The sequence below is a fragment of the Caloenas nicobarica genome, chromosome 3, assembly GCF_036013445.1.
Source record: "Caloenas nicobarica isolate bCalNic1 chromosome 3, bCalNic1.hap1, whole genome shotgun sequence".
Classification (NCBI taxonomy): domain Eukaryota; kingdom Metazoa; phylum Chordata; class Aves; order Columbiformes; family Columbidae; genus Caloenas; species Caloenas nicobarica.
In genome coordinates, this window is record NC_088247.1 from 118,654,707 (window position 1) to 118,679,948 (window position 25,242).

Consider the following 25,242-nt stretch of genomic DNA (forward strand, 5'->3'; position numbering starts at 1 on the left):
CACACGAGTTTTACTTTTCAGTTGAAGCTGAGACTCGCAGTTAAAATCTGCACTTTTACTCATCCGTACTCTATTTTGGGGACTGTTTTGTTTAGATTTAAAAAAAAAAAAAAGGACTTTCTAATAGTATTTTTTGGTCACAAAGATCTCTGTGAATTGTGGTTCGGTGTATTGACTGTTTACACTTTAAAACTAGGGTCATTCTGCATCACAGGAGACGTGTTGTAAGGGACATAGTGCACACCTCTGTCTCAGTGACCTTTTATTACGTCCATTTTAATGCACCTGTATTAGTTAATCTACAACAGAAAACAGTTCCTGGTTAGGAACATGAAATCATGATTATTTCATCAACTGAGGTAGAAATCTGAGCAGAGTTTATCAAATTCCAATAAAAATTACAGGCTCGTGGTGCCAGCGTACAAGTTTTTCTCTTACCTTTTCCTTGTAGAGCTAAATCTCATTGCCCTTAATTTTAGTTGTTTTCTCAGGTGGGATTTCAATTTCATTAAATCGGTGTCAACTTTTGGCTCTTGAAATTCTAGATTTACACCTTCTTTTTTTGGCTATTGAAGGGTGTACTATTGAAAATAAGTCTTAGCGCTTCCATTAGAAAATGAAACTACGATTCCAGAAATCTACTGAAATACCTTTTTATTCTAGGTGGCCTCATGGGACCTGTGAGAATGATTTCATCTGGGCATGAACTGACAACCGATTATGATGAAAAGACGCTTCATGAATTGGGTTTCAAGGATATGCAGGTATTACCAGCATATAGACAGCACTCACTGAAAAAGATTGATATGTTGCTTTGGTCTAGCGCAGCTGATACAGGTAGTTGTGGTGGAAGGTCTACTTTTCTTTGGGAGCATCCTACGGTTTTCTGAAACTAGTTGTTTCATGCTATCCGATACACGCCCCAACTTAATATTGTCAGGCCTTGCTCCTGTTGTCAGTCTTTAAAATAATTAGTAATTTTTAAAACCTAATTCTAGTTATGTTAGCAGATGTGAAAACTCAGAGTGAAACAAACATTTCAGGTTTTCGCATTCATCAAAGAAAACTAGAGAGCGATGAAAACAAAATCGAGTATTTGCTTTTCATCTGAATCATTGAACTCATTTCCATAGTAGCAGTGACTCTCCCTCTCTTTTCCCGGGTTAAGTCTGAAGCATTTTTAAACATTTATTTGTGATCTTCTATTTCGATCCAGAGTTCCTGTTAGAGTGGTCTACTCATAAGTTTGCTGAAATCTGCAGTATGGAAAAGCCTAATTTGATTTGTATACGTATGAATGACATCGTGATTGTCTGAGGGAGGTGGCACTGTAACAAAACTTACTAGCATGTCATCACATACGTTCTTTCTATCTAAAGGGAAACTAAAGCACTGTACGCCTTCAGAGATCTGCTAACGTCTTTTCAGAAAGATTATTAGTGGCTGATATGCTTACATGTGCCACTCCTGGCTGTAAGTAATTGTGGCAGCCAGTCTATGTTGACTCTTACAGTTCTGAATCGGATGATCTGTTGGAGTGCATCTTCCATCAGTTCTTTTTACTAAATGGATTGGGTTAATTCAAAAGCAAAACCAGCTGTGGTTTTGTTTTTCTTTTTTCTTATTAACATAGATAATTTTACAGAATTGCGCTATGGCGCAATCAGGTGTTTGCAGAACTCAGAGCAGCAGTTACATTCAGTCTGAATGGCTGGATGTGATCAATATTTGGAGGTGACAACTAGTCAGCAGGAGCAGTTTGCCTGAGAACGTTGTTATGCCAGTATAACAGATGTCTGCTTTTCCCACCGCGCCGCTATTTATGTCGCTGTGCCCTCGCTAGCATTCTTCAGTTCTTTGAGCCAATTTATCTCATTTTTCCTCTGGATTAGTTTTCGTGCCATTTCATTTATGTACTGAGAAGTCAGCCCAGCACTAGAGTCTCCCCAGCCTGAATGGCAAAATAAGGGATGAGGGACAAGAAAGCAGCAAACAGTGTATGCAGCTACGCCATGAATGCTTGAAATTAAGGCAAACCTAAGCTTTAATTGTGGTAGTTGCTCAAAATGCTGCTCAGTAAAGACTTGACAACAAAAGTATTGATATATCTTTAAGTTCTTCATTCTGATCCTGCTGAAAACATTCCATAGCTTTAGCATATGAATTTTTAAAATCGTCTCTCTCCTCCTTGTTGTTTCTCTCTGTTTCTAGATGGTGTTTGTATCCCTGGGCGCACCGAGGAGAGAACGAAAGGGCGAAGGTGTTCAGCTGCCAGCGTCTTGCCTGCCCCCTCCTCAGAAGGACAACATTCCAATGCTTTTACTCCTGCAAGAACCTCATCTTACCACCCTTTTTGATTTGTTGGAGATGCTCGCCTCTTTTAAGCCTCCTTCTGGAGAAGTGGCTATGGAAGACAGTGAGGTAATTTAGAGTAATTTTATTAGAATAATTACATTTAAGTCTTATTTCATTGGATCTATTTTTCCTATCCAGCCTATTTTTTCTGTACTCTGTCCAATTGTGAGATATGTTTATTGTCTGTATATTCACATTTCACTTATGGTGTAATCATTATAATGATTTTTCTGATTTTCTTAATAACATTGTTCAGATGTATTTTAAATGTTTTAAATATTGTAGAAACTATGAAAAAGTAATTCTTAGGAAAGAATATTGATTATTTAAATAGATATTGTGACTAATAATGGGAATTGGCTTGAAGAAAGGTTTGTAAAGGTTTTATTGCAAAAACTCAAGTTTTATGTCTTATATGCCATATTAGCTTGTGGGAAATTAAATACGCACTGGTATATTCAAACCAGTAGTTTATTTTTAAGTTTTATTTACACTCGAATATTTCAAAATATGTGATAAGCTGTAAAGATAATGGAGTTTAGTTTCTTGCAGGTTCAGGGAGATTTCAATTATCAGGTCGATTTATGGATTTACATTAGATAGGAGATAGCTTCATAATTAAGAATAAATACATTTTTGGACTTTGAAATCTTATTTTCTCAAAGAAGTTCACAATAAGAATGGTTGTTCTGTGGTTTCTCAGAGTTCAAGGAGTGAAGAACTCCATCTCCATGCAGAAAACTTATCCAGACGTGTCTGGGAACTCTTAATGCTTCTGCCAACGTGCCCTAATATGTTGCAGGCATTCCAGAATATTTCAGATGAACAGGTGAAAAAAGAATGCTTGTTTTACATGTTTATCTTTATTATATGTGGATGGTTCAGTGTCTAGTGTTTTAGTTGAATTTTCTCCAAATAGGAATGTTAAATAGTAAGTGTTTTAAGTAGGCTGCGACACAAATAAACCTAATAATTCTTATGAAATTAAACTAAACAGAGATGTCAGCTTAGTTGCCAAAGTTTGTTTTTATATGTTCTTTTAAATCAGTTAATAAGTGAAAAGAATAGTCAGTACTAATTGTCACAGTCTTTTGGTTTGAATTGAACCAGCAATTTCTTCATTTGCAGCCTTGCTTTAACACTATGACTGTTGTGATAGTGATCCTTTTGTACTCCCTTTTACACCTTCAAAACATGAGTACTTACCTGGTTATTTTCTTGTCCTAGAGATAAAAACTTTGCCTCTTTTAAAGTTGTTGAAATTGCTTATTAACAGTTTTTAGATATTATGGTTCTTTATGGCCACCTGCATCAAAATTTTAGTGGAAGTTATAATTTAGAGTATATAACTTTTGGCTTCCTCTACTGAAAAATTGTGTATACCTTTATCTTATAATAGTGCTGGAGGTTTACCAGATTTCTTTGCTGAATGTACATTATTCAAATTGTTAATCATGTATAGAAATATGCTTGAAATTGTCTAATTTCAAATAATAGGTGAAATTAAAAGCCAAATAATTTGTCCATGTCACTTGAAAAATCTTCTCCTTGCATTATTTAGATAGATTGGCATTACATATAATTGTGTTAATTGTCTTCTGTCTTTTTTATCTTTTAAGGGTAATGATGGCTTTAGCTGGAAGGATCTTTTGCGAATAAAAAGTGCCCATAAACTTTTGTATGCCCTGGAAATTATCGAAGCTTTGGGAAAGCCCAACAGGAGAATAAGACGTGAATCTACGGTAATAGTTTTTCCTGCACAGAATACATGTTTTTCTCTCTAAACCAAAGTATATATTGATGAGTTACTTTACAGCATTTTAATTCTTTAACTGTTTTTACAATGAATTGTTCTTGTTTATCTTTAGGGTAGTTACAGCGATCTTTACCCAGACTCAGATGATTCAAGTGAGGATCAAATAGAAAATAGTAAAAACACGTGGAGCTGCAAGGTTTGATTTTCCTACAGTATTCTGTGACACCTAATACAGTTTTTCAAAAAAAGAGATAAAATGAAAACCCATTTAAAACGTGATCTATCTTGGAATTTTTAATCTCAAATTTAGTATAACATTTTAAAGTTTTTCCATGTTATCAGGCCTGTAAAGTTGAGATAGTTGTGTACAGCTTTTTCTTTTGTATTTCATAAAATATCCAGCTGAATAGTTTATCAGATTTATTTATTTATTTTTAAAGTTTAGACTGGTATCTAACTTAGTGATATTTCTATATTTGCTTTTTCTCACGTTGATTCCATAATATATTTACAGTTTGTTGCTGCTGGAGGGCTCCAACAGTTACTTGAAATTTTCAATTCTGGAATCTTAGAGCCTAAAGAACAGGAATCATGGACTGTGGTAGGTGTTTATTCACCATTTTTCTCCAGAATAACATAGCTCTCATTTGTAAAGACTTTCAATTACTTTCAGCCTTTCTTATAGTTACTCTTCTGTAGTAAGTGAAATAAATGAATTCTGTAATTGAAACCACCAGAGTCTATGCAATAGCATATTTTTCTTGAATATTTTAGATTCCTGGAAGAATTTATTTTCTTAAGAAACAAACAAACAAACCAACCACATATTTCTGCTTTTTTATATTTTAAAACCACCCTTTGTATTTTTCTGTGTATTTTTGGTTTAAATTTTGTCCAGTCATAAAAATCTTAGTTTGTAGAAGGTAAAACTGCAGATCATGAGAACATCTTAGAGAAAAAACCCTGAGTTTCATCTTTAGGAATGATTGCAACTGCATTGATAATACTATTCCACGCCACACTTCTTTAAAAAAATCCAAATTTGCCAAACTTTATTTTTGCCATATTTTCTGCCTTTTTCTTGCTATTTGGAAACTTTTATTATAGTCTGTTTTAAAAGCAGTAATCTGTTAATTATCTTTACATCTGAAGAGGTCAAGAAATACCATTTCCCCTTGTTGGCATTGAGGCTGAAGTTGTAGCATTGTTGCTATGGTGTTAATAAAGACACTTTTCAATAATGAACATGATTATTAGTTGTGCTTATATGTCTTCTTCATGATCATTCTGTTATTAGTTTGAGCTAAATTCTTAACATAATGAAAACTATTTAAATTAGTTAATTTTTGTCTTTTATTTTCAATTTGATTAAAAAATATTGAAATACCTCAAGCTCTGAGTCATATGTACGTAAAAAGAAGTCAATGAACAAGCATACATATATATGTATAAAACTGATGACAGTTACTGAAATGCTAAAAAGAAGGCAAGTATACTTTTTATTAAGTTTGTTTTTGTTAAATAACCTTCCTCTTTATTGTCTCTTGTGTTGAGGTTTTGCCAGTTAAGGTTCTAGTTGTTTATCCTTTACACCTTACTTAAGCATTTCATTTGAAATTCTGTTACAAGTGTAGAATTATTTGTAAAATAAACCCCTGAAAAAGGAAAATTTCCTTTTCTTCTTCTTCACAGTGGCAGCTAGATTGTCTGGCTTGCTTGCTGAAGCTGATATGCCAGTTTGCAGTCGATCCTTCGGATCTAGATTTAGCGTACCACGATGTCTTTGCCTGGTCTGGTGTGGCCGAGAGTCACAGGAAAAGAACGTGGCCGGGCAAATCGAGGAAAACCGCGAGTGACCACACCAAGGGCCTTCATATACCTCGTTTAACAGAGGTAGGATATCAACAGTGTGTGCGTTTTGTGAGCTTTGGAAAAATGACTCTGAACTGTGAGCTGGAGCCAAACTTCCCATTTGTCATTGTTATACACAGAAAAACTTCAACTATTCTATAAGTACTGGGTATTTTTGACAAAACAGATCCCTAAATTGCCAGAGCTACTATGATATAGAGAAATTATCAAATGTATTAAATTTTTTAACATTGGCTGTGTGTGAATGCTGCTACCAGTTTCTGTAACTGGTTTTGAATTTTTCATTGTCTATTGATGAATTTTTTTATTGAAGAGGATTTGCTATCTAAACATTTTTAAATACTTTCTTCAGACTTTGATTTGAAAATTCTGTATAGCTTGTCACGTTCTCTAAAAATGGATAATTTAAGTGAATGTGTCACAGAGACAGGCAAAACTTAAATATCCAGCCTCATCCTCAACCTTGTTGTCTTCAAGCCTAAGATTTTTAAAAGGCAGTGAATAGTCTATGCTTTAAAAAAAATAATGTTTTTACCAAAAGGATTGCATAAATGTTTGATTTTTTCTATTCAGTTAAATTGTCTTTCTTAGAGAAATAAAATGAAATTTTAGCATCTAGACCTGGTCAATGAAACACAGGCTTTTAGAGCTGCTTTAATAAAAAACAATATAAGTTTAACTATGGAGATGCAATGATTTGTCTTTTGCTCTTCCTCTACACAGGTGGGTTTGTTTTAGATTCACACAGTGTATAATTTAAAAACAGATCAAAAAGCTTGTTGTTATATTAACTGTGTTTTTTTTTTTTCTTTTGACTTCAATTTTTAAAGGTGTTTCTTGTACTTGTCCAGGGAACCAGTTTGATTCAGCGACTTATGTCAGTTGCTTATACATATGACAACTTGGCACCTAGGTACAATATCTTTTTATTTTTGTAATAAAGCTAATCAAGTGTGCACATTTTCATCGCTGCTTTAAATAAAGTAATAGCTCTTTTAGTTGTAGTCCCCATTAACACCCAAGTCTATGGGCACTAGACTTGCTTTTCTTAGTCACCTCTCCCACCCTTAGAGAGGAGTGAGAAAGAGGAGAGTGGTGAAAATTCTCAATGGTCAGGGTATGAAGCATGGAGTAACAAAATAAACGTGGTATGTGCTCAGAAATTCTCATGCCAAAACTATTTCTTTGTTCTGTTTGTAGCAATTAGTCTTCTCAATTTCAAGGCTGTGTAAAGGAGAAATGAAAATAAAATCTCTTTTGAGCTGCTTAGTCATCTGACAGTTTTGACTTGTTTTTCCCATCCATTAGCTTATTACTGCTGAAATTACCCTTATTTGTTTTAGAGAGTGTGCATGTACTGAAGGCAAAATTTTACCTTCAGAAATGGGCTACTAGAGATTCTTGTCCTTTTTGCCTTTTGTCCTGAGAAAAGCAATTCTATGTAAGACTGTGTCGTGATGGAACGGGACTGGTGGTGGGGACGTCAGGGGGTTTGCTGCGTTTCGTTTTGTAAAATTACCTGATTCCAGGTAAAGTTTTACCAGGTTCCAAGGGTGTTTTACCATATTTTTGAAAGATTGTTAGGGGACACTCAGAGCATTTCCGGTCAAGTCTACAAGTGTGCCTAACTTTAACCTCTAGTCGAGTTGCAGGAGTAATTTTAAATACATACAGTGTGGTTTTGGTTTCATAACCTTTTCTTGCAATTTATAAAAATGTAAGTAAATAAATACAAACATTTACAATTAGTCTAAAGTTTGCAAATGTTTGTTCAAAGCGCAGTTCTCCATGAAGAATTGTAGCTTTCTGCTGTTACGGGCCAGTTCTTAGTTCTGTTTCACGTCTTCTCTTTGTTGGATAAAATAAAGGGGTTGTGGGTATTTTTGCTTGACTTCTTGTCTTGTAGTCAGAAAACCTTTAAGGGGACACATGGAGCTTTAAATATTTTTATTATTGTTGCTAATTTTGAATACTGCAAGAAATAAAACCTTTAAGATTAAAATTTTAGTTTTCTTAGTGGCTACTTAGGAGTAACTGTGTTGTTACTTGTGTGTATTTGTAAGTGATAATCTGTTACGTTCTGTGACGAAGTTCAAGTGGCTCTGTCTTCTTCCTGTTCAGGGTGTTGAAAGCTCAGTCTGATCACAGATCGAGACATGAAGGTTAGTGCTGTATGTTATGAGCTAATAGTGATGAAAACATATTGAAGATACCAAACTACGCATTTGTTTGACTCCAGCATTAGAATGCGATAAAATTGTTTTCCTTGGTAGTGCTAGGGCTGTTACAATCTAGGTGGGAATACACAGAGAGGCTTTTCTTCTCTGGGAATTGTTTTATATTAATTGAAATTTCGGACTGTAGCCACGTCTTCATCTCCAGAGGAGCTGGTTTGGTAGGAAAACCAGCTTTATTCATAACCTCCAAAGACCAGCATATATAACACCCTAATAGAGGCATCAATAGTCACCTTTATTCTGGTTTACAGAAATAATTCTGAGCCCAGAATTTCTTGGAGCTCCCCCATCTATCCCTCTTGGTCTCAGTGACCTGTGTCAGATTAAGTCTGTATCAAATTGTCAAAAGTACAGCACAGGTGTGCACTTTGTTCTCCCCCGCAGATGTTCATGTCTGTGAACTCAAATTCTGAGTAAATACCATGTATCACCTACTAAAGCCTTACTTTTAGCTGTTAAGAAGAAAGGAACAGATATACTAGTTACTCCAGGGAAATGTTCATGTGAAGACATGATGTCATCCATTAGCAAAGAAGTAGACATGCAGGAAAGGATTGTGCCCCAGATTGGTAATACTTAGAGTAATCTAATTTAATTGTCCTCAGTAGTACGGTGGTCAGTATTTAGCAACATATGGGTAACGTTCAGAGTTTCAGGAGTATCTTACGTGCCAGTAAGGATTTAGTCTTGCACGTAATATGACTGAAATAAATGTCATGTGCTAGAACTATGCAACTCTTCAACCTAAAAAGCCTCTTCTGTTAGTTACAGCGTGATTTACTCCCTCCTCCTTTCCTTTCAGTCACTCACTATTCCATGTGGCTCCTGGTGAGTTGGGCTCACTGCTGTTCCTTGGCCAAATCCAGTCTGGCGGACAGTGACCATTTGCAAGAGTGGCTAAAGAAACTCACCCTGCTTATTCCAGAGGTACAATGAAGGACATTATTGCATCGCTAATTACTGCATAATATGCAACAAGATTAACTTTGGTTTCAAGCTACCATTAAATTCAAGACACGTTGTTTCCTGCTAAAAGTAGGCAGGATCTGACTCAGTTACTTACAATCCTGTTTAAGAAATAATTTGTAGTTAAAATACGGTGTAAGATGGCACATTGGTGGTTGATTGCAAACCAGTTTATAAACTCTCGTCTTTCTTCTTTTTTGAAGGTAATTTTTTCATTGTAATTTGTTTGAAGTTTCTGGGTGGTGCCCTCTAACAAGGATTAGTCTAAATATACTTTCACCCATTATATTATTTTTTCAGCGCTACTTTTTGTCATAAGATGAGGTGAATGAGAGTGGATATAAAATTGTTCCTCATTACTGAAACTTTGTTTGGCTTTAAGGGATTTTTTTCTCATGTGATAAAAACTTGAAAATTGCATAAAAATACGCATAATACAACTTTTTTATATTTACTAGTGATAGTTTGTTGCTTTATTACTCAGCCACAGAAAAAGCTTACGTGCTGACTCCTTTTAAAAACCCTGGAAAAAAGTGCAAACTGGATTAGAGGCTGGATTAGAGAAAGTCTATAGATATTTTTCTTAAGAAAACAATAGAAGAAAGAAGAAAATAAGTCTTCTAGTGAAATTAAAACAAATTAACCCTATAGTTAGGAATGAGTAAGTGTAGGTTCCAGGATCACATAGATTTCCCTAGTTTGCCCGGATGTGATATTTTCTATTTTAGTAACTGACTGTAATTTTTACTGTAGAAAATACATAACTCAAGAGACAAATGGCACAGACAGATCAGCTTTTTTGTTTGAACAATGTCATTTGCATTTTTCTGTAAGTAATTTAAATGTATGTTGTTTGTAGTGTGTGTTTTTAGAAAGACGTATTTTATCTTGATAACCTGATGGGTATTATCAGAGGAACTTAATTATGTACATCTGAAGGAAAAGTCATCAAAAGAAAAAAATCTTCTGAATCATGCATGTAATAATTTAATTATTTTCTTTTTTATGCAGACTGCCGTTCGCCACGAGTCTTGCAATGGTTTATACAAGTTATCTCTCTCTGGTCTGGATGGGGGAGACTCAATTAATCGATCCTTTCTACTGCTGGCTGCATCAACATTATTAAAATTTCTCCCTGATGCTCAAGCTCTGAAACCAATCCGGGTAAGAATTTAAGGAATTGACAGGACATATTACCATTATGTCTGAGTGAGTGCTTGGAAGGACTTGTATGGCAGTGAAGTGGGAACCTGGATTTTGTGTCTGTCAGGCAGTTATTCTTGTGACCCTGAGCAGCTTTTGATTTCAGGTGAGAGCGGTATATTCAGTCTAAGTCTGCTTTTGTTTTAAACTCTGTTGATATTAAAAAGCAAAAGTTAAATTAAAACAATCTACAAAAAATTTTGCATTATTTGACTCGTTTTCAGAAGAGTTTAGAGTTCTGCTAACGTTGAATTCAGCCAAAGTTTCTCATGTTTCTTCTAGTGAACATTTTTTGCAATTTGCAGTGGGTAGGATGGAGACAATACTATTCTGAAGTTTTTTTAATATCATCCTGACCACCTTTCAAGAAAATTAATAAATATTGCGAGAAGAAAATTGCAGAAGAAAAATAGAACACGCACTGTTAGCATTGTAAAATACATTGGCTTATCTTAAATAGGGGCTTGAAAAAAGTAATATCTTTGTAACAGTTACTGTGTTTACTACGGTTTTTTTAATACACAGTTATTTTGTCTGATGTACTTCAGAACAAAAGAAATTTCTTTTCACAGATAGAGGATTATGAAGAAGAAACAGTGCTGCGACCAGGCTGTAAGGAATATTTTTGGCTGCTATGCAAACTGATCGATAACATACATGTCAAAGATGCAAGTCAGGTTTGTTTTGCTTTGCATTCATAGGCACATTTGCTTTTTTAAATTTGGGTTTTCAGACCACTTTTACTTCAGGATGAGACATTTTTACTTAAGAGATTGTGAGCTGCTCTGAACGCCTCTTGGATCTTTCCCATCTCCCAGCTTTCCCTACTGTCCGAAATGTATTTGTTAGCTTCAGATACTGAACCTGTCGAGTCAAGAAGAGGGAATGGGTATGATACACAAAGGAGGTGAACTTAGGTGAAGGTCACAGACATCGGGAATGCTGTAACTGAGAGATTCACTGTTGATACTTTCAATGCGGTCTAAGGAGGAGGTAAACAAGTAGTTGACTGAAGCTAAAAGGGGAAAGAATTTCAGTTAACAGCCACTTAGCACAGGTTAGAGAATTTATTCACAACTTTTGAAACATCTCTGAAGGGTTAAAGTTACCTTGTGGGCAAACTCTGCAACTGCTTAAGCTGGCTGGTGGCCTTACATAAATCTACTTCATTTGAACTGTACAGCATTAATTTTTAAAAAGAGTTTCATCACATTTATAAAAATGTATTAAAATATTGCTTCAAGCATGTTTGAAAGTTGAGTTTCAATTGTCCCTATTTTTCTGTGTGCAATAACAAAATTTCATCCAAAAGCATAACCATAGTTTCAGGCTAGGCTTATAAATTGTCATTCACGAGGAACATAATCATTTTCCATTTATATTCCATTTTCTTTATTCTTAATCAGACGACACTGCTTGATTTAGATGCACTGGCAAGACATCTTGCTGACTGCATTCGGAGGTGAGGTTTGCTAACTAATTTCACTTGTTAAGTTGCATTATATTTATTGCTAGTGGGACAGAGTTTTAACATTTCTTTTGTATATATGTGTATATATAGCAGAGAAATCCTTGACCATCAAGATGGTAATATAGAAGATGATGGACTTACAGGACTACTTCGTCTTGCAACAAGCGTTATTAAGCACAAACCACCCTTTAAATTTTCTCGCGAAGGCCAGGTAAGAAAAGGGCGCTGAAAGACCTCAAAGAGATCAAAATAGTGGCATCTCTTGTTACTGTACTTTCCTCATTTCACCTTTTTTCCACCATTTTACTGTCCAGTAGTCCTAATGGTGTCCACATTGTGCACTACCTAACATAAGGTTACATTGCTGACAGCGTTTTAAAAGACTACTACTATGTAATTATCCTGGAATAAGTGTATTTTAAGCACGGAGAGCTTGCAGAATAAATTGTAGCAAGAATTTGATTCACAGAGTACAGTGTGGAGGTGATGTAGAAATCAAAACAGAAGAGCTATGCAAAGATCAGATTTTGTAGCTTGCCTATATGAAAAGGGCAAGAAGAAAACAAAAGGGAAGCTTAAGTAGAGAGGAAATCCTGAAGTATGTTGCAGGTATGTAGTATATCCCAGGGAGGCCAGGAATTTGATTTGAAAAATGGATGAGTGTGAACAGAACAGTGTCCACAACAAACTCCTCAAAAAGAATTCAGCTCTGCTGAGAGACAGGGACATAGTACCTTTTCTGAGACTGAGTCATGATCTAGTATTATTTTTTTTTAATTCTTTGTATGATTAAGAACACTTATTAACTGCACGTTTTGAAGTGCATTAGTGAAGAGTTTTGCGTTGTGTTCAATATAATAGAGCAAGATTGTGGAACCAAATGCTTCCCCCTGTGAGCAAAGGCTGGTGAAAAGATACCCAGGAAAATACACTGGCAAATACTGAAGGTAGCTTAGACTTCCCAGAGGATTCTGACGCTCTGCTGTGCCTTTTCCCTACAGATTCCTTCTCTTGCTAAGTAAACAAAATTATTGTTTCACAAATATTGTCAAACTTTAAAGGTCACAGTTTGTGACAACAGCGGATACTCGATCTACCTTCTTTGATGTCTTTTATAGATAATCACGTCCTACCTTATTCTACGCTAAGTAGACAAAAATACATTTTTAACACATACTGGCTAGCACATCTTCGCTAGAAAGGTGTATCTTAAGGCCACTTTGATGGTAAAGAGATATATTTTTAACAAGATTAGGGTTTTGCATTTAGCCTCTGAGCAAAATCATCTGTAGCATTGTCTTCCCTGCTCCAACATGTCAGAATTCAATCAGCACAAATACAAGACTGAGAAAGTTAATCAGAAAAAGATAGATCCAGATCTGTGAAGTTTCTGCTTTTCTAGTCCGGGACACCTTAAGGTGGCCGTTGTGTTAAAACACCTGTTTGAAAAAGGCTGCAGCACAGTCTAAAACTCCAGTTAGTAGATGCAGCTGGTCTGGTAGTGACCTGTGATCAACTCCACCTGACACGTGTGGTTGGGAAGGAAAAGGAGTCAGGCTGCTGCCCCACAAACCATCCTGAGACTAACTACCAAGAAACCAGGTATCTGCTTATTTATAATTCTGTACGTTTTCTTTCTCCAAAGTGTGGAGAGATCTGGAAGAACTTTGAGTAACTGTATTGGCCAGGAGAAGACCTCTCCGCATTATTCAGCTATAAACATAAGACCGTGGTTATAAGATTTTATATTAAGGCTACAGGAACTTCCCTGCACGCTGGAACAAGGCTTTTTATGGTGATTTTGCTGTGTATCCACACTTAATAGAATTTAGTTAGATTTTACAGCAGAGCCTGCCTTTTAATGTTAAAAAGCTTCTTAACTGAATATACCTGAATGGTTAAATTGAAGAACAACCTTTTTCTTAATTATAGTGTAGAAATTGTAAAAAAAATACAAGAAGATACCTTTGGGGAAAAAGGCAATCAAAATTCTGCAGAGGTAGAGGCTTTATTGTCTGATTAAGTAGACGACTAAAATGCTACACGGCTTATATTATTTAATGCTTAAATACAGTGTGTTGAGATTGCAGACATTGCACAGAAGCAGCAAAGTGTAGGCTATGGGTCAGCCCTAGGCATAAAGTGTGCACAAGGAATCGCTAGTTGTCTAAGGAAATTTGTTGAAATACTTCTTTATGAATACTGCTTAATTTAATCTTTCATACTCTTTCATTATACCACTTAAATGACTAATTAGTAGTGTTCATTTCGTAGCTGAAAGGTGGAGGAAAGCTTTTTCACCATTCTGCGCTCCTTTGAATGTGCTGGAGTTGGGGAATAGTGTGACCCCCTGTTCCTACAGACCTATACAGAAGTTCATATTTTTTCTTATCCTTTTAGTATTTTACTTTTGGTTTTAATTTATTGAATTAAATTGACTATGTAGAAGGAAGTTACTGAAGTTTCAAGGTATCCATCTCAGTTTTTTAGGGTATTAATCTGGGACGGTAAAAATAAATAACGGTGTGTTATGGGTGTTTGTCATCCAAAGGCAACCTGACTTGGTACAGCTATACTTGGTGCCTTTCATAGTTCAGTTACTATTCCAAACAAGAAACAATACAAAAATAAACTCACAGTACACATGGAACATAATTTAGTGCATATTTTGTGGTTAATTAGTGATTCATAAGACTCAAACTGGGAGAGTGATTACGGTTATGTGCTGTCTATCACAAGGATAAACTAATCTTAAAGTTGCTAAAACCACGTGTGGTTTGTCAAATTAAATTATCAATCATGAATCAAGCATAGTTTGTCGTTCTTTTTCAGTGGACATGTTTCTCTTCAGGCTTTAATGTGTTGACAGTGGATTTTATGTATTATAAAGGAAGTTGTTGAAATTGGTAATTCAGAATTTATAAAAGTTAGAAAGTTCTACAAATGATAGAGGTCTCGAAAGTTTCTGGGAGATTGTTAATAAATGACTGTTGTCTTTTAAGATTGTGTTCAAACTGCTGAATGTGCCGATTGAACTATTTTACAGGAGTTTCTGAGAGACATCTTCAATCTTCTGTTCTTGCTGCCAAGTTTGAAAGACAGACAACAGCCGAAGTGCAAGTCACATTCTTCGAGGGCTGCTGCTTATGACTTGTTGGTAGAAATGGTCAAGGGGTCCGTGGAAAACTACAGGCTGCTCCACAACTGGGTCATGGCACAACATATGCAGTGTAAGAACCTTTATTCATCTATAGCTTTTGAGTATTTTGTGGAAAACTAGTCCACTGCATTTTCTGTTAATTTCGATTTTGTTTGGAACTTCATATTTATAAAGATCAGTACAGAAAACAGGAGAGTAGCACCACTGTGAACAGTACTGAAATCACAGAATTTCCATTTCCTCCTGAAATACACCTGCATTTAATGACTCTCTCAAGTGTCTGCATTTAATGACATACTAAAACCAGTGATCTGTTAAGAGTGCATAGGCAGAAACAGGGAAATACAACGGTGACACAGGATATTTTTAGATTTAAACGAAATAGTCCTGGTTTCCAAAAGTAGTGATGAAGTAAGATCTTGTTACCACTAACACTGCTCTTAAAAATTCAACCTTGTAGCTCTGCTTCTTATCCACCATCACTTGTGGCAGTGTCACAGAGCAGATATAGGCATCTTTTGCTCACCTAGCAAATGAGTGGATTTAATCCTATGCGTAATTTTCAGATCATCTGTTCTTAAATATGGGTTATTTAAAGTATGTGGTCCTGCTAAATGACACTGACACATAGAGAACATTGTTAGAGTGGATTTTCCATGATTTGTTGGCTTGTGCTGCATATTAATTTCTGTTTTCCCTTTCACCTGAAGAAGTGTGGTATGTTTATACATAAACCAAAGTATATAAACCACGCCGGGGTACCATAGATGTATTGGCTATTAACAGCACTGTCATGTTTTCAAAGTCTCTAGTATCTTTGTATTTCACTTCAACCTATACCAGATTCCTGCATACAGTGCTAATAGAATTCTGTTACGCCTCATGGCTTTCACGCTTCCTGTGTTTTGGAAAAACAATTCCTACGTATAATGTGTAAATTACCAAAATTTGAAGTTAGTTAATATTTTATCTTTGATTTGCAAATTCTCATTATGCATTTTTAGCTTGATAGATTTCCTTTCACGTGCCCAGTTTAAATTCCTGTAACCCGAGGATCTGTAATTTATTGTAATACATGGAATTGATTTAGCGCCTTACAATTCAGGAAGCAAAAGAGAAATCTGATTGTTATAATGTTTTGTGCTCTGTACTTATATGCCTGGGCCCTTCTAAAAAGCCTCCAAAGTCTCCAGTGTTCAGGGAGAATATTATGAAGAATATATTTTATGAAAATATGAGATATTTCTCTTTGTTCTAAGTGCAGCTTCTACTGCTGAGGTTGTCTGTATCTCTCCAGGTGCAATTGTTCATTTTCTACAGTTAGTATTTTTCTCACTCCAAATGCCAGTAATTCCTAAATGCTGAAGTTTTCTGTAACATTTACCACAGTCGTTACTTTCTTCCAAATACTCTTCCCTAGATCGTTTGTTCCTTCCCAATTCTCCAGAGCCATCTGGTCTGTGCTCTTGCTCCATATTCAGTATATCTCAGTTTCATGAATGTTAATTTTATTACAACTGGCAGGATGCCATTATCTCTTCCTGATGAGCAACTGACACAGGACTTCTGATATCTCAGTTGTTTAAAGTCTTGTTATTCCATTGATGTGATCCAAAGATGCTTAAAACTGGATTTTTCCACTTTGCTTGTCTCTATAATCTTATTAGTCTTTAAAAATCTTAGTCTTAGGCCTGTCTCTCCGGTCTTCTTCAGAGAAACGTTAAGGAAAATATTACCAATTTCCATCCTGTCTTTGGTTTTAATATTTTAGCTTTGTGGGACGTTGGAGAAATTTTTGATCCTGCCCACTAGTACAGTTCTTGTCCTCTAGTCTCACCTCTGCTCTTCTACCATTTTTTTCTCATGCTCCTAACTAATCGAAGCCAGGACACTCTTAAGAAATGGCTTTAATTTAATGCAGCAAAATAAAGTAACATTTTCGAGTGGAAAACATCTTATTAGAGGATAATGGGACCAAAAAAAAGTTCTAATTAAAAATTATATTACTAAGACTCTATTCTGTGAGTCATACTGAAATGTGCAACTGTATACTGTTCTTCAGACTTACACTAGTGTGACTAATGTAAAGTAGTTGTAGTAAAGTTTTAACTGCAGCAGCATTTTTCTTTAAATTTTCCAGTGCCGTAGCTCCCTTCACTGATGGATAGGAGAATGACTTGCGTGCTTTTTTTTTCTGCTTCACAGATCCAGTGGTTTTAATTGCAGACACAGGGCTGCTTTCCTGCGTTTTCAGCAATTGATACCATAGGAAATGAACCGCTGAGCTGACTTTTCTCAACAGGGAGGGCTAAGAATTAATGCAGATTCTGATCTTACTGAAGAGGGGATTGTTCGGAAAATTTCTTGCGGTGGTTTGAAGTTTTGCTTTCTTTAAAGACCGAGACTAATAAAGATATTCGGTTCAAAGGAGGGAAACAAGACCACCTGCTTTGCTGTCTGGGAAGTTTAAGATAGCATCTGATGTTACGTTTGGAGCAGAAGCATGATCAGAAGGTGGAATATAGAGAAATGCACGGTCATTTGATGAGGAAAAAAATGAGGTTTATTTTGCTTAAAAGAGAATGTGAATATTGCAAATTTGGTTACAAGTTTCCTTATCTCTTTCTGAGAAAAGGCTGATTTCTGTAATGACAGTGAAGAATAAAGAAGATAGACATAAATGAGGTTCAAATTTACCTTTCTAGTTCAGATCCATATGGAAGAAGGAAAGCTTTTATTATGCAAATGAGGATAGTCTCTTAAAAATCCCAGGGTGGAGAAAACAGGATCTTCCTGAGAAATTCTTTGTCAAATTTCTGAAAGCCCTTTGTCAGATTGAAGTAGAAGGAAGATAACTCCCAACTCTTGTCATGAAGTATAAAGAAGTCATCTGATTTCTTTATAATTACAACTTGATGAGCTATACGCAGAGTGATAGATGCTGCGTCCTTACATCAGAAGGGGTGAATTAAGATGTTGCAATTTAAGGATTTCAGTTAAGGGAAGGCATTTTCTATTATTCTGCCGTGCTAATTATTCCCTTTAGGAGGTTAAACATGGAGGAGAGCTTTGTTTCAACTGGCCGATCAGCCCAGTGTAACCAGGTAACATCAGGTCACGCTACTGAGATTTGTTGAAACAGAAGAATTAAAGCTCTTTCCTTCCTACTTGAAGCTGCAGGGCTCATAGTTGTTTTGATGCCAATGCCAAACCGAAGATTACAACAATTATTTGTTGTGCAACCCAGCATCTTGTGGGTCTGGTCTCTGAAGATGTGAGGATCTGTTTAGAGGATGCCAAATAGTTTCCTGAATTTATAGCTGGTAGTATGAATTGAGAAGAATACTTAATGAGCCTTTAATCTTCGACAAAATAATTAAAGATTTAAAATTTAAATCTTGAGCCCACGTAGGTTTTTAAATCCGGACTACTTTTTTGCCTTTTTTTTTCCCTATATATCTGAACATATACTTCAATAGAGGTGCTGAATTATTTGTAGGACACCGCACCTTTTTGGAGAAAGCTGTCCTGGGGGATGAATAGCAAAGCTCAGTGCATTACAAGTTTTTGCGTCAAACTTCTCGCATACCAAGGAAGATAGGCTGCGGTGAATGTCTTTGGACACTGGATTGGTTCCTCTGTAATTTAGTGCTTGTGTCGTCTAGTTGCCTCTGCAGCTCAAATGATTAATTCCCCATTGCATTCTCCTGCGTGGGATGCTGGAAGGAGAAGCCTGTCAGTGTCTAGAACCAGTACTAATCACTTACAAATGGGTTGTCTAATCCAGTTACCATCTTCTTGACTGGCAGATGAGGAGAACTTTCCCATTCTTCCTGTTTCTTGGCAGCCATACCAGGACAAGACTTATTAAGAAGAGTCTGTCAGACTTGCCTGGCTTGTCTAGTGCCATGTTGAGTAAGAAATAGATTGCTACATCTGGTGTGAAATAGAGAGGAGCAGAAAACTTACAGGAAAATAAAATGTCTTTTCAATCTGATTCTCTAGGCAATTCACTTCTCCCTTACCCCTGCAGATGTCTTTGGTATACATGGCTTTGAAGTGCAATTAAAAAAAACATTCTTTCTCTCCCTATAAATAATATTCCTGAGTTTATTAAAGTTTCTGTATAGCCAACTACTTTATTTCACTGCACGTTAGTGTCTTATCTCTGATAAGAATCCATCCATCTCTTGAACTGTTCCAAAGATCTTTTGCTAGCCTGGCATCCGTTATAGTAGATGTTATTCAGAAACAATTCTGAGAAGAAGGGTCTCGCTTTATGTGTGGTTATTTCTGACACCAGATCTGTGGGGTTTATGTGAAGGGAAGGCTCCCCAACTTGAGTCTGTGGGTTTCAGTCTGACATAGGGCTGCATAGCAATGGGTAGGAGAAATTAGGAGTCATTTTTGTGCTGGGGGAATGACTGGTGTACATTTGGGAGCTTGTAAGTGCTGTGTTTTCTCAGTTGTAAGTATGTTCTCAGTGGTTTAGGCAGTGCAAGTGTTGTGAGAGAACTGTGGTTGGCTCGTATTATAAAAATACCCTTTCTTATGCATTAAAAATGCATGGCAGCCCATGTTTAGAATTTATAGGTGTTCTTGATGAATAGATTGTTTTACCAAACTTCAGTTTAATGGTAGAGGCTAGAAGATGGTTACTACATGTAATAGTACCGCTAGAACAAGTGTAAGAAAGTGTTTGGCATGAATGGCGTGTATCAAGTGATTTTCCTCAGGTCCTTATAATGCGTTTTCTTAAAGATCTGATACAGTCTGGCTCCTGCCTCTAAATGTAGAATGCATAAACAGGATGTATTTTATTAATGTAAGCATAAAGCTTTGAATTGTATTTATGTCTTTGTAAATTGTACTTTGAATTCTCTCTTATTTTTTCCAGCCTCCCATGCACCTTACAAATGGGATTATTGGCCACATGATGATGTTCGTGCTGAATGTAGATTTGTGGGTTTAACTAATCTTGGAGCAACATGTTACTTGGCATCCACTATTCAGCAGCTGTACATGATACCGGAGGCCAGACAAGCGATCTTTACTGCAAAGGTGTGCTTTGGGTCTTCTGTTCCTTCTGTGGATTTGGGTAGAAGTGCAAATGCTGATAAATTAGAGACCTACATTTAGGATTTATGTCTTGATAAAGATTGTTTCTTCAGGGCTTTAGTTTGCTTTTTATTTGGTTGGATTCTTTTGCTGATGTCTGAAGTTGAGATTTTTTAAAAACACATGTATTCGTAACGCAGGAGGTTCTTAAGGTGGCATTCTAATAAAACATGTTTTCAAACTCATCTTTCTGTTGCTATCAGCTATATTTATTCAAGTTTGCTTTGATGTTGTGTGTTTTTGTAACTCATAATTTGTCATTTTGTTACAATAAATGTCATTCTTCTTGAATTTTTATGGAAAAGCATGTATCTCATGCTACTAGAAGTACAGCAAGCCCTGTAAATTATTAAATATTGGTTAACTTCCAGAAATATTATAATGTTGCTTCTAGGTATTTATTGTAAAAGAGAAAGCTTTGTTTTGGTCCTTGACATCACCAGGGCATATATAATGTGTGAAACACCCTAATGGGCAGTGACCTCATCATTTTTTGTTATCATTCAGTTACTGGTAGTCGTCACTTTAACTTCATCTAGAAATAGCCATTTATAAATAAAAACGGAAAATAAAAGAGGGAAGCTACTGGTCTGCACATGAAATGCATTATAGAGAGGGTTGATCAGAGCTACTGCAACATCTGTGAAGTGAAGAAAATTACCCCAAAATTACTACAGTCTTTTGTAATACTTTCCCAAAAGCTCCAACCTGCAGTAAATTTTTAGTAAATAGATTTACTTTGTGGTTTAGGATTAATGTTGACAAGCAAAAAAAATGAGTAGGTAGTGTATAAGTGTTAGTGTACTGTATTTTACACAATCATTTTTCTTAATTGTTGATAATAAAGTGGGTTTTTATTTAAAAATATCATTTCATCTTTTTAAGGGCTGTTTTTGGAAAGTTATAAGCAAAAAGATAAAGTCGTCTTTTATTAATTTCTTTTAGTATTCAGAAGATATGAAACACAAGACCACTCTACTAGAACTCCAGAAAATGTTTACGTACTTAATGGTAGGTGCAAAAGAGGATATTTTATTAAGTATCCTATTTTTTTGGAGGGGGCGGGGGTTGAAGGCAAGAAAAATTATTATTCTTTATCTAAATTCTTGGCAGCTTAAGTCCATTGTGTCTATGTTTTTAAATTAGTGTCTTAACTGAAATAGTTTTTACCCACTTGAAAGCCGTTATTCAGCAAATCGGTTAAGCAAATGCTGGCATAATAGTTTTGTGACGAGGCAGCCTAAATCAGTGTAAATCCTAATCTAACATCGGGTTTAATATTGGGCACCAAGCCTAATGAGCAAGCACCAATTCTCAAACTTTAGTGATTGTTCACTGAATTTGTTTGCCACGGTTTCCCTGACAATAAAATAAAATATATTATTTTCATTGCATTTTCATTGCTCCAATATTTTAAAGGTTAAACTATTGAAATAAAGGATTAAAAAGTAATGAAAAATTTTGAAATTCCAGAACCAAACAAAAGTGAGGCAGGTCCCAGGTGTTCGCTGTTGTAAAAATAGTGAAACATTTCTGAAGTAATGAAAAAAAAAACCTGAGGAGAGCTGTGCGTTTTTGTTATTGGTGCTGGCTTTTTTGAAATAAATTCCTAACCACTTTGAAAACAAATCAAGGGAAGGAATTTAGGCATATATTGCCTGCCATGAATCATAGGAAAAAAAAGGTATTTAGATAAGCATAAAATAATATCGAATATAAAATCATATGAAGATTTACTATTATTAAAACCTCAAAGAATACTTTATTTTAAAAAGGTAATATTTACAGGAAGCGCTGTCTTGCCAAATATCCTTGAAAGAAAACAGCGTGTATATCGTTGTTCACAAGAACAAAGTTCCTTCTTCTGGAAATAAATTCTGCATTCCCAGTGTGCAGGGCGGTGCAATGGGGGATGTATCCTAAAGAACTGCTTTATACTGCGAATCCTTGTCTCTGAACACAGCTGAGAACTAGAACAGTTTTATGCCATTGAGAAATCTGAACGGGAATTAAGTATTTGTCAAGGTTTAAGTTAGTAATGTCCAGAAATACATAAACACAGGCTGATATTCCTTATGTTTTGTACCTGACCAGATACACAGAGACTGGATGTGTCATGTCTCCAGCCAAGTTCTTTTAATGATTCATTTTATTAAGTCTTTATTAAATGCTGTTTAGTAATTTTTTACTAATTATGTTTTAATAATGAATGTCATAGTAATGATGTTAGTTAAAAAACGCTTTACGTTTCATGAGAAGCATTTAAGCTCTGTTGCCTAATAGGCATATGGAGATAGTGTATGTAACAGTATGTCCTTTGTATATATATGTTCAATATATCAGTTTGAGTTAAAAAGATAAGGTTTTGTGTGGATTTCTTTTGCTTGATATTTTTTTTTTTTACCTAAAGGAAAGTGAATGTAAGGCATACAATCCAAGGCCTTTCTGTAAAACCTATACCATGGATAAACAGCCACTGAACACTGGAGAGCAGAAGGATATGACTGAATTCTTCACTGACCTAATAACAAAAATAGAAGAAATGTCTCCAGAACTGGTGAGTTATTAAGGGGCAGCAACAGAGAGCTTGAAAACTTATGGATTTGCTCCAATTTTCTTGACAGAATTTATTAATTCATTCACAGAAAAATACAGTGAAAAGTTTGTTTGGAGGTGTAATCACAAACAATGTTGTTTCTTTGGTGAGTATTATTTGCCTGTCCTTATCTTTTCAAGATTTTTATATTCTTTTTAAGTTCTCAAAACCAGTTATTTCATTGCTTTTCTCTTTCGTCGCTGTGATTTAGGACTGCGAGCATGTAAGTCAGACTGCTGAAGAGTTCTATACAGTAAGATGCCAGGTGGCAGATATGAAGAATATTTATGTAAGTAATGCCAGGCTGAGATGTGCAGCATTGATCACAATTCTAAATGAGTGCAGTCAAGTGTAAGAGGCTGCGCCATACGCTGCTGAATGTGTTGGTGCTTTCTGAATCTGTACTCTAGCTTTGGTGTATTTCCAGGTTGACATTGCTAGATGATTTGGTTAAATCGTTTGATCTTTTCAATGCCATGTGCTATCAGCTGGTGTCGTTTGGAATTGACTAAAGACTCTGTTACAGTCACTAATCACTTTTTTCCTTCCGTGTTTTGAAAGTTCTATGGCCACGTTTTATATGAGACAATTGTAAATATCAACAGATTTGATATATACATGTACTAATGCTTTTTAAGTTAATTTAAAATTAAGATAATTCTAGGATTTAGAGGTTTTTTTAAACAACTATTAATCCCCACACTTGGAATTTGAATTTAAAGCACTTGAATTCTTTGCGACAGCTTGGAATATCGAGTGCCATTATTCTGAATTGGTTCCTTAATTTTGTGTTTGGGTTGGGAACTGATTATCCTGTCAAATTCTTCTCTTAGTTCAGGTGCATGCTCTTTTTGCAAACTTTTTGGTGACTTAGACCACCTTTACTTTCATAACTTATGGAAATGTTAATTAAACTTACTGTAAGATTGAAAGAGAAGGGTATGTAAAGCAGGCCATGCAAGCATGAGATCTAAATATCTAAGATAAATGTAAGCATTTTTTTTTTATTATATGTAGGAATCTCTTGATGAAGTAACTATTAAAGATACCTTGGAAGGTGACAACATGTATACATGTTCTCATTGTGGAAAGAAAGTGCGGGCTGAAAAAAGGTATGATGAAGAAATACGCATTCTTAGTGTTTCTTTTTAGTAAATTACTGAATTTACTCTTGGAATAAGAGCAGTCCATTAGTTGGAATAGGAATGTGGTTTCGTTCAGTTCGCTACTGTGTGGGCTTCTGAAGATGTGGTCCCAGTGCAAATGAGCACATAACTAAGAAATCACATTTCCAAAAGAAAGAATGTAAGGTATCTTAGCAAAAGATCACCTAGATGGTAAAATGTTGGTGACCTTTTTTTAGTGTCACTAAAAAGAAATTTGTATAAATCAGTACCTTATGAAATCTGTGACTTCTTCCGTTTTTAAAACATCAAATTCTTTCAGAGGTTGTTCAGTATTTGTGTTATTCATTATGCAGGATGATTGCTTAGGTTTCATACATAAGCCAAATTTCTTAATGCAAATTGATAGTTTTAAAAATTTGCCATTTTTTAAAAGTCTGCTAATAAAGAGAAAGCTTTATATTGTCTTTATATTGCAACTAACAGATTTATTTTTTAGAGATGAAAAACCCCATGGTTGTTTTTGTAGCTACTAAAATGACATGGGTGAAAGAGTAACCTACTTGAAAATCATTATTGTGAAGATTGTGAGATTTAATATATGTTCTGCATTGAAACTTGTCAGTTACAAGACAGTAACTCCACCTAATTGAGGGGATTTTCATTGTTAAATTCCTTCAGGACTCATTTTACGATACCATTCTAGAAAACTGCCATACGAGTAAATTTGATGTTTCTTCCAAGGCACAATGATGGAGTAAATGGAATTGTTCAACAAGCTAAATTTGACCTTTCTGCTGCCAGTTAGACTGCCCTGCTCCAGGGCATGGTGATAACTGAATTTTACGTTCACATGACTTCACAACAGATTTCCAGTTTTATGTTTGAAATAAATGTATTTAAGATCTTTGAAAATACAATTCTCCCTACTAAGCTTTTTAAACTCATTATTATTTCTAATCCTGCAGGGCGTGTTTTAAGAAACTACCTCGTATCTTAAGCTTCAACACAATGAGATATACATTTAATATGGTAACCATGATGAAGGAGAAAGTCAATACGCATTTTTCATTCCCTTTGCGTTTGGATATGACACCTTACACTGAAGATTTCCTTATGGGAAAAAATGACAGAAAAGAAGGTATGTCTCATAAAATGAATGCAACAGGCTTTGTCTCTTTCGCCTGTGTACCACTTCTCTATACGTTACATATCCAAACAATTAGTGGTTTTCTTTGTAAGAAAACAAAATCAAACATAAGTTTTAATCAACCTATATTCCCAAACTCACGTTTTATTTGATATGAGAAAACGGGCCATTTAGTTTTGTTTTCGTGTACTGTTCAATTGGAATTATTCTTAAATTCGTTTTTAAAGTATGAGA

General features: G+C 35.4%; 1 protein-coding gene across 10 annotated transcripts in view; it reads left to right on the top strand.

Annotated features, from left to right (window-relative positions):
* The window catches only part of USP34 (ubiquitin specific peptidase 34), a 124,262-nt gene that overhangs the window by 68,995 nt on the left and 30,025 nt on the right, over positions 1-25,242 (top strand). For all 10 annotated transcript variants that reach the window (XM_065630611.1, XM_065630616.1, XM_065630614.1 and 7 more), the window contains 22 exons: positions 664-764; positions 2,212-2,421; positions 3,059-3,184; positions 3,975-4,097; positions 4,224-4,307; positions 4,626-4,712; positions 5,804-6,004; positions 6,814-6,896; positions 8,105-8,145; positions 9,023-9,147; positions 10,198-10,350; positions 10,962-11,066; positions 11,796-11,851; positions 11,951-12,071; positions 14,907-15,090; positions 19,918-20,081; positions 21,084-21,149; positions 22,549-22,695; positions 22,784-22,840; positions 22,946-23,023; positions 23,752-23,846; positions 24,827-24,999. In XM_065630611.1, coding sequence (XP_065486683.1) covers positions 664-764; positions 2,212-2,421; positions 3,059-3,184; positions 3,975-4,097; positions 4,224-4,307; positions 4,626-4,712; positions 5,804-6,004; positions 6,814-6,896; positions 8,105-8,145; positions 9,023-9,147; positions 10,198-10,350; positions 10,962-11,066; positions 11,796-11,851; positions 11,951-12,071; positions 14,907-15,090; positions 19,918-20,081; positions 21,084-21,149; positions 22,549-22,695; positions 22,784-22,840; positions 22,946-23,023; positions 23,752-23,846; positions 24,827-24,999 — 2,580 coding nt within the window. The remainder of the gene's footprint in view (positions 1-663; positions 765-2,211; positions 2,422-3,058; positions 3,185-3,974; positions 4,098-4,223; positions 4,308-4,625; positions 4,713-5,803; positions 6,005-6,813; positions 6,897-8,104; positions 8,146-9,022; positions 9,148-10,197; positions 10,351-10,961; positions 11,067-11,795; positions 11,852-11,950; positions 12,072-14,906; positions 15,091-19,917; positions 20,082-21,083; positions 21,150-22,548; positions 22,696-22,783; positions 22,841-22,945; positions 23,024-23,751; positions 23,847-24,826; positions 25,000-25,242) is intronic.